Here is a 10,346-nt window from a genome sequence, read left to right as displayed (position 1 = left end):
TTTATATTAGCTGTGATGTATTTTAATTGTAAGAATAGCATTTTACAGCTATCAAGAATTATTAAATTGTTACAATTATACTCGTCTGATTACAGCAAAATGTATGAAAAAGCTTCATATCACTTGGCTGTATGGAAAAAAAACCCAACCAAACAACAATCTTCAAATAACAATACTTTGCTGTTTTAACTGTATCACAAACCAGTTCGAAAGGGTCATTTTTTTTCATTTGAGAATTTCCTACTGCATGCTAAATTCAGCGGGAAAGTGTGTGTGTGTGTGTGTGTGTGTGTGTGTGGAGGGGGGGGGGGCGGTCAGGCAACATTTGCTGACAAGGTTAGACAAAAAATAACCGAAAGGAAACACACAAAATAATAAGAATAATGACAAAGAGCCTTTCTGCTTACACTATGCAACAAGACAAATATGTCAATGAAATCGTCGTATGGGTTTACATGTTGTTCAGTTCGTAATTCGGTTCTTTTGAAAATAGGTCCTGCTAGGAAGCAATTAATGCACTAGTTTTTGTAATGAATTACTGTGATGGCTATGATAGCGCTTCTTGCTGTATCATACAAGATAACTGAAATATATTTATGGTCACTTTCACCAAGGTTATAGAAATTGAATTAAAATATCAATGTATTTCATGTACTATGAGTCATATAAAACAATAAACGCCATTGTGCATTTGGAAATTAAATCAAAATTATTTAGATGGATAGCACTACAGTGCCCATCATTTATTTTCTCTCTTTTTTTCTTAAAACTTTGCATTTATCCAAACAAAATTCTAATACATACATTGAGTGATATGATTATGAATTATAAAGTAAATTTGTTTTTTAATGAAAAATGTATTATTCACATTGAATAAAAACAAACTTTGATGACAGATTAATAAATAAACGTTATTGCGGTTTATTATTCGTGTGGTGTAAACTAACCAGAAGTGTGAATAATATGAGTAATACATTTATTATGGAGTATTTAAAGTTGCTGAAAACAAAGAGTACCGTAGAGTTACACAGAATTTGAAGAGTAACACGATTTGTCGACTCGTGAATTACGTTATATTACCGAGTGAAGAGCTTTCAAGTTTTTGAGGGATTTTTTTTAAAGTGGCAAGACGCTGTAAATGTATGTAGCATTGAAAATAGCGGGAATCATGAAGACATGTTGACAATTTAAAGACCGTTTAAATACAGATTTTGATAAAGCTAATCTCGATTTTAGAAATTCATATGCATTTCGAGATAGGGGTCTCAGTAATTTTGAATGTTATGTTGTAGATAAGTTCTCTGAGCCAGAAAATTAATAGGTAAACAAAAGAAAACAAAACAATAACAACAGCAAACAAAAAAAGAACCACCCCTCAACAAAACAACAACAAACTGATAAAAACCTGTTGAAAAATCGCATTCTCTGAAAGCACAACACACGTATGCACACCAGGGGACCCTGAGGGGGGGGGGGGGGTTAAAGAATTTGTATTTGCTGGTCAGAGAATTTTAAATGTACATTAGCCCCTCCATTATCATAAAATATTGGATCCATCTCTGCTTTAGTTAGTCGTTTTGAGAGAACTCTATGGCCCAAATTCACAAAGGAGGTTTGTCGACAAACCGAGGTTTATGTACGTCATATGAAGCGTTTTGACACGTTTTTTACAAACCTGGTTTGTAAATAACAAAAGGAGATTTGTCGACAAACCTCCTTTGTGAATTCGGGCTATCAGGTTTTTGGGAGTTCACACAAAGTAATCCAGAAAGGATGAAGAACACATCAATCATCTGTATATACAGTCAGTGGAAACTCATTATAAAGAGCTCTGAATCAAGAGGCAGGCGCGTACGCAGACAAAATTTAATGGTAATTACCCCCCTGCCCCCTTTGTTCACCGGCTGGCTGATTTGCTGCCAAATATTTTCTCACGGATTGGGGAGAAGAAAAAAAATCGCATTAATGATGCAATCCAATTTTAAAACATTCCCCTTGAAAAAATCCTACGCCGCCACTGACAAGAGGTATCTGTTATAACAAGGTATCATTATTATTTTTTAAAATATTTTTTACCATGATATAACAAAGTAATTTCCATGGTCCCAAGGACGTCATTGTAAGCAGGTTCCACTGTATACGCATAGAACTTTGAAAAAGAAAGGTGCAAATTTCATTGTGAATAGGGAAACATTTTATTTTACAAATCAACAAAATATGTACAACATCGGTGAATAAAATGCAATACATGATGTATTCATAATCACGACACTCTGAGCTTTCGATAAATACTACACAAAGTTCCCAATTTACGTTGGTCAGTATTTTATAAACTTTCTGGTAGAGTAACTAAAGCACAACTGCTTAAATCTCTATGTAAAAGAAGTCGTGGAGCAGTAGCAGTTCTAGAGGGGTTTTTTTTTTGGGGGGGGGGGGGGGAGGAGGGAGGGGGGTAGGTAGGGGGTTAACCCCCTCCCCCAAATCTGCTGAAAAGTACATTTGTTTACAAATAGCTTTTGACACTTCTCCTAGGTGTATCAAATTGATACAATCATCATCTTGAATATAAAGACATATTTTGATATTGAGCCTTATGAATGAAAAGTGGAGCACATAAACAAGTCACAAGGGCTTCAGAAAAAAAGTAAATCACACACATACTCATTCAATTCATATCTAATTCAATAATACACTGGTTAGCAGAAACCTCTGGAAAAAAGAGCATAACATCGAAATTGGAGGATTTTCTATTATACTCAACGTTGGAATCAATTCCAGATCAGACTCAGCTCGGAGCGGATAAGTACAGAGAGTAGTTGATCAAGAGCAGTTTATTCAAGACTCTGCAATGACTGGAGAGTTATATAGATTAATTTGTTGAAAGGGCATAAGGACAGTACTTGTTATATTTGCTGTATGCACACTTTGTCAAGAATTACATGTACATGTACTTTTTTTCTTCACTGATCTTGAGCATCTCAAAAGAGGCTCACATCCTATAACAAGCTGTCTCAAACTATTCTTTCCTACAAGGACTCATTGTTAAATCCCATAGTTCTCAGAATTCATGACAGTTGGAGAGTTACATATCACTAAAATATACCATGTCAGCTTAAGGCACACTTAGTTTTAATAGAGGAGGAGTGATGGCTTAGTGGTAAAGCAGTAGTCTCATAACTAGGAGCTCCCGATTTTGAAACCAAGTTGATGCGCTTGTGCCCTTTGGTATAACCTTCATAACCAAGTCCCTCAGAGAGGACTTAAGGCCACCGGTCCCCTAGTTCCTCGCACACACTTTCTTAGCAGTTGGAAAAAAACAAACAAACAAACCAAATTAACTAAGTTTACATCCATTACTGAATGTCCAGAGCTGACCGTCACACTGAGTGAATGGGAGAACGTTAGCTTGGTGCACACTCCATGTCTCCTTCCTTGCTTTCCCTCGTCTTCTGTATCTCTGCAATAACTTGTTTCTCTAACGCTAGAATCTCGGCTGGCTTCTTGTACTGTATAAACAGAACAAAATGAAACAATCTGATAATTGCATTTCGATTCACACTATACTATTCATGTTGAAACTGTTCAGATGAACCCTCTTGAAATTAAGGGGTACAGATAGTTATCGCCCTGCAAACCCTGAATGGAAATTGAAAGCCTGGCTACATGACCTGCTCAACATTGAGTAGAACGTATATGAAATATGTTATGTAGTTTTGGATGACACTACATGTAAATGTACATGCTACATATAGCTAAATCAAGTAAAAATGTAGATTTCACAATTGTATAAATGTTCACACCACTATGTGTTTCTAGTACTGTATAACTCTACTAATACACCTTCACATACACGGATACACAAATTCACGGATCCTTACAATTTGGCCACTTTTACGACCGATTTAAGAGTTGTTACGGGTCATTACCAGCTATTTACGGTTTATGACGGATTATTACGAATTATTACAATGTATTTGCGGCAAAATTCCACGAGTTGTTACGAGTTGTCACGGATAATTACGAGCAACTTACGGGCATTTTTCGACCTGTTTACGTGTTGGTACTAATAGTTACGAGTATTTACGAGTCCTTAGGATTTTGCAGCTTTTCCCAAAATCGTAAACGATACGCAAGAATACGTAAAGTATATGTATCTATTCTTAAAACACTTTCAACTAGACGTGCTCGTAATAGCTTGTAACAATCCGTAAAGCCATCGTATTACGACCCCGAACTAAATTGTAAACAACGCATAAGCATTCGTAATAATCCGTAAACAATCATTTAACGAATCGTAAACTAACCGTAAAAAAATTGTTACAAACATTTTTACGAGTCATTCACAGATTTTTGTGAGGGGTTTATGAATGGTTACGTGTTGATGCGAGCCGTTTAGGATACTTACGGATTGTTATGGGCTATTTATGAGTTATTTATGGAAAAATAAATCTGTGGACAATCATTTTTGACATGTCAACAAATTTGCCTCTTCCTTCACGGATCCTTACGAGTGTCTACGAGTTGTGACAAGCTATTTACGGATACCATTGAGTTATTTACAGATGCTTGCGATTTACTACGAGTTGGCGATCCGTAAGGACTCGTAGGAAAATCCGTGTATGTGAAGGGGGTATTACATTGAAAATAAGAGTGTTATTACTCTGAGCCATACTGAAGTCTGATTGCTGAAGAGGTCCCCCTCAACCCCCCCCCCCCCTCCTCCGTTACAATCTGTGCTCTGCCCCTGATTTGTGATAGAGCACCAACGTTACTTACATTGATAATGAGGGTGTTATTACTGTGAACCATACTGAAGTCTGATTGTTGAAGAGTCCCCCCCCCCCCCCCCCCCCCCCCCCCCCCCCCCCCCCCTCCACCCTAACAATCTGGCTCTGCCCCTGATTCGTGATAGAGCACTAACATTACTTACATTGATAATGAGGGTGTTATTACTATGAGCCATACTGAAGTCTGATTGCTGAAGAGGAAGACCAGCTCTATCCATGTCTGGTATGGAGAATTTCTTGTAGTACCTGCAAGTACAGAAGGAAATGACAAGAATCACTGTTACCTCATGTATTATTTTGAAGACAAAATTTATCTTGGTAGCCTTAAAGCCCTTCTAAAGAGTTGGGAGCCCAAAAATGTGATGGAAAATTGTATCACTATGTGAAAGAGGATGTCATTTTTAAGGCTTAGACACAATTCTGCAAGGATTTTCAAAACTAATGTGTTTGAAGTTGAATATTGATGAAAGAATAGAAAAAAATAAGGTTTTCTGCGTTCAAAAGAAAACCCAAATTATTTATTCTTCTATCAATATTTGTCTTCAAACAATTTTTTTTTTTGGTTTTTTTTTGCACAAGTGTATCTTAAATGACATCCTCTTTCACATTATGATACAATTCAAGTGAAATTTTGCCATCAAATTTTGGGCGAATCTGGGGCTCCCAACAATTTAGAGGGGCTTTAAGGGAATGTACATGAACAAAAAAGCTTACCTAAGTTAAAAGCATTACCAGGAAGTATCTCATAAGGTTTAATTGTGTGACTGAAGACAGCATAGATCTCTACTACAGCTTGAAATATACCAATTAAAGGACATTAAGCAAAGTGTTTGGTATGAGGTGGATTTTGCCTATCATCTTTTTAGTGTAGAGACTGAAAATATATTTTCATGATAATTTTTTGAAGCAAAATTATTTGGTAAAGAGTACTTATTTGACAAAAAGGCTAACTTCTACTAAAAAAAAAATCTTGATATTTTCACTAGATATTTAGCTTTCTTTTTATATTTTGCCGCTGCCTAAAATAACTGGTCTTATTTTGGAGTAATTACATTTTTTTCGTTGGTACAGTCTGATGTCATAAATAGATTAGATGATTTCAAAATATCAGCTCTTTAACAACAAAAATCTGTTCAATAGTTCTCAAGTTATCACAGTAACAAAAAGTGGGATGGACAACCCCAAAACATGCCTCCAGGCACCACCTTTGTTGACAAAGGCATAAAGAATTCAGAATGTTGGGCTTACTTTTTGTTTGATGTCCTGATAATGCAGCATCTGGTGTCTTGGTCGACTGACAAGCTGTATGTCTCAATAGGATATGGAAGATTACGTATTCTCCATTGGAATGCTTGGCGAGTGTCCTTTCTTGTAAAGATGGGCTGATAATAAACACAGAAAAACACAAATATCATTGATTACAATTTAAACTTGCCATACAACATACTTATAAATAACTATACCTGCTGTACATCTTTAGATGTTTTCCAAGCAGAAAGGGCTCACATTAAAGTTTAAAATACACATTCAACAACATTAAAATAAAAATAAATATTAAAGTTCTGCTAAAAGTGATACATGTATTTTGATTTTGAATTATACTACTTTTGAAAGTTACTTGATTTTTTTATAGCTCACAACGAATGATTCCAAGCAAATTCTTTCTCCAGAATTTGTATAAGTTTTGCATTTGTATTTTCAGTTCACAGATAACAAAAGAAAAGAAAAGCAATCCTCTCAGTAAGACCCCGTTCTCACTCACTTCCTAGACCGATCCATAACATAAGGAAAGGTTATTGAAGGAAGAAACAAAGAGTTACATAAGAAAAAGTGATAAAAGGAAGTAACAAAGAATAACATAAGAAAAGGTTATAGAAGGAAGTAAAAAAGGATTCGTAAGAAAGGGTTACAGAAGGAAGAATCATAATGAAAGGTTATTGAAGAAAGAAACAGAGAATAACATAAGGATAGGTTATAGAAGGAAGAAACAAAGAATAACATAAGGAAAGGTTATAGAAGGAAGTAAAAAAGGATTCATAAGGAAAGGTTATAGAAGGAAGAAACAAAGAATAACATTATAAAAGATTATATTAGAAGAAAGAAACAAAGAATAACTTAAGAGACGGTTATAGAAGGAAGAAACAAAGAATAACACAAGAGAAGGCTATAGAAGTAAGAAACGAGGAATAACATTATAAAAGATTATATTAGAAGGAAGAAACAAAGAATTACATAAGGAAAGGTTATTGAAGGAAGACACCAAGAATAACATACAATGTAAGAAAAGTTTATAGAAGGAAGAAACCAAGAAAAACTTAAGAAAAGGTTATAGAAGGAAGAAACAAAGGAAAACATCAGGAAGTAAAAAAGGATTCATACAAAAAGGTTATAGAAGGACGAAACAAAGAATAACATAAGGATGGGATATAGAAGGAAGAAACAAAGGATAAAATAAGGAAAGGTTATTGCAGGAAGAAACAAAGGATAACATAAGGAAAGGTTATAGAAGGAAGAAACAAAGGATAACATAAGGACGGTTATAGAAGGAAAGCTGTGACACCCAGTTTCCTTGATTGAGACCGAAACTGAGACCGAAAAGTTATTGAAGGAAAAAACAAAGAATAACATGAGGACGGTTATAGAAGGAAGAAACAAAGGATAACATAAGGACGGTTATAGAAGGAAAGCTGTGACACCCAGTTTCCTTGATTGAGACCGAAACTGAGACCAAAAGGTTATTGAAGGAAAAAACAAAGGATAACATAAGGAAAGGTTATTGCAGGAAGAAACAACGGATAACATAAGGAAAGGTTATAAAAGGAAAAAACAAAGGATAACAAAAGGACAGTTATAGAAGGAAAGCTGTGACACCCAGTTTCCTTGATTGAGACCGAAACTGAGACCGAAAAGTTATTGAAGGAAAAAACAAAGGATAACATAAGGAAAGGTTATTGCAGGAAGAAACAACGGATAACATAAGGAAAGGTTATAAAAGGAAAAAACAAAGGATAACATAAGGACAGTTATAGAAGGAAAGCTGTGACACCCAGTTTCCTTGATTGAGACCGAAACTGATGGTATCAAGCTCCTCCTATTAATTTTCTTTAAAAAAAAGTCAGAATATTGAGATACATTGCTGAGTTTCAGAGCTCAAGGATCATTGAGCAAAGATACCTGCCTAGATAGAGAAACAAAGAATTACATAAGGAAAGGTTATTTAAGGAAGACACCAAGAATAACATACAATGTTAGAAAAGTTTATAGAAGGAAGAAACCAAGAATAACGTAAGAAAAGGTTATAGAAGGAAGAAACCAAGAATAACATAAGATAAGAAAAGGTTATATAAGGAAGAAACAAAGAATAACATAATAAAAGGTTATAGAAGGAAGAAACAAAGAAAAACATCAGGAAGTAAAAAAGGATTCATACAAAAAGGTTATAGAAGGAAGAAAAAAAGGAAAACATAAGGACGGTTATAGAAGGAAAGCTATGACACCCAGTTTCCTTGATTGAGACCGAAACTGAGACCAAAAGGTTATTGAAGGAAAAAACAAAGGATAACATAAGGAAAGGTTATTGCAGGAAGAAACAACAGATAACATAAGGAAAGGTTATAAAAGGAAAAAACAAAGGATAACATAAGGACAGTTATAGAAGGAAAGCTGTGACACCCAGTTTCCTTGATTGAGACCGAAACTGATGGTATCAAGCTCCTCCTATTAATTTTCTTTTAAAAAAAGTCAGAATATTGAGATACATTGCTGAGTTTCAGAGCTCAAGGATCATTGAGCAAAGATACCTGCCTAGATAGAGAAACAAAGAATTACATAAGGAAAGGTTATTTAAGGAAGACACCAAGAATAACATACAATGTTAGAAAAGTTTATAGAAGGAAGAAACCAAGAATAACGTAAGAAAAGGTTATAAAAGGAAGAAACCAAGAATAACATAAGAAAAGGTTATATAAGGAAGAAACAAAGAATAACATAATAAAAGGTTATAGAAGGAAGAAACAAAGAAAAACATCAGGAAGTAAAAAAGGATTCATACAAAAAGGTTATAGAAGGAAGAAACAAAGGAAAACATCAGGAAGTAAAAAAGGATTCATACAAAAAGGTTATAGAAGGAAGAAACAAAGAATAACATAAGGATAGGAGATAGAAGGAAGAAACAAAGGATAAAATAAGAAAAGGTTATTGCAGGAAGAAACAAAGGATAACATAAGGAAAGGTTACAGAAGGAAGAAACAAAGGATAACATAAGGACGGTTATAGAAGGAAGGACGGTTATAGAAGGAAAGCTGTGACACCCAGTTTCCTTGATTGAGACCGAAACTGAGACCAAAAGGTTATTGAAAGAAAAAACAAAGGATAACATAAGGACGGATAAAGAAGGAAAGCTGTGACACCCAGTTTCCTTGATTGAGACCGAAACTGAAGGTATCAAGCTCCTCCTATTAATTTTCTTTTAAAAAAGGCAGAATATTGAGATACATTGCTGAGTTTCAGAGCTCAAGGATCATTGAGCGAAGATACCTGCCTAGATAGAGCATCTCTATCATGCAATCTTCCTGACGTACATGTAGCAGCTCTAGGTGCCAGAAGAGGAAAGATCTAACGAGGTAAGGTTATATATTCAAACCTTTCATGCAATCTTACTAATGTACATGTAGCTGCTTGTGATCCAGGATAAATTCAAATTGATTTTGCGATGACGTTGGGACAAAAAAGATTGATGTTTGATAATTGATAACCTTATATTGTTGTTGATGGATAGTAGGCCTAATCTAGTAGATGGGGTTACAGGGTAGTATTGCATATGAATGTAAACATACATGTAATGTCCATGTAGAGACTGTACTCAGTGGGGGTTGTATTAATAGAAAATAGATGTTAAATGTTTTAATAAACTTATATTAGAGCCCCTAAAGTGTTGGGAGCCCCCGAAATTTGATAGCAAAATTTCACTTAAATTGTATCATGATGTGAAAGAGGCTGCCATTTAAGACGCGTTTCTGCAAGGATTTTCAAAACAAATGTCTTTGAAGACGAATATTGATTAAAGAATACAAAATTTTGGTTTTCTGCGTACATCGGAAAACCCAAATTATGTTTTCTTTCATCAATATTTGTCTTCAGACACATTTTTTTTTTTTTTTTTTTGGGGGGGGGGGGAATCTTTGCAGAAGTGTATCATAAATGACCTCCTCTTTCACATTATGATACAATTTAAGTGAAATTTTGCCATCAAATTTGGGGCTCCCAAGACTTTAGAGAGGCTTTGAGACAGGCCAGTGGTTAATTTCTGTGCAACACGTGCAGCGAGTGTACCAATAACCAGTGTTTATTCTGCTGAAATATAAATTTTTATGACAATTAACATACAGACCCAGATATCAATTTAACTTCTCACAGCTCACTGTATCCGTTACAAGTTAGAAAGCCAAATTCAATTCAATACTTAAGTACAAAATTTAAGCCTTTTACTTAGTATTTGGCTTAGATAAAATACTTAGCTAATTTTGGTATTCAATTGAAACTTTTGGCTAAGTATTTTAC

The 10,346-nt window shown here is 34.9% G+C and overlaps 1 protein-coding gene across 1 annotated transcript; it reads right to left on the bottom strand.

Moving 5' to 3' along the window:
- Positions 1–703: 703 nt before the first annotated feature.
- LOC115923972 (protein DPCD-like) lies at positions 704–6,169 on the bottom strand (the record flags this gene model as incomplete). Its single annotated transcript, XM_030985343.1, is given in 3 exon segments — positions 704–3,506; positions 4,931–5,033; positions 6,036–6,169. Coding segments are annotated over 3 exon segments (342 nt in total), but the record flags the coding sequence as incomplete, so codon positions are not given.
- Between the last annotated feature and the right edge of the window lie 4,177 nt (positions 6,170–10,346).

This window comes from Strongylocentrotus purpuratus, unplaced genomic scaffold, assembly GCF_000002235.5.
Source record: "Strongylocentrotus purpuratus isolate Spur 01 unplaced genomic scaffold, Spur_5.0 spur5_scaffold_15, whole genome shotgun sequence".
Taxonomy (NCBI): Eukaryota; Metazoa; Echinodermata; class Echinoidea; order Camarodonta; family Strongylocentrotidae; genus Strongylocentrotus; species Strongylocentrotus purpuratus.
The sequence above is the reverse complement of the archived record's forward strand: the minus strand, read 5'-3'. Positions and strand labels throughout refer to the sequence as shown.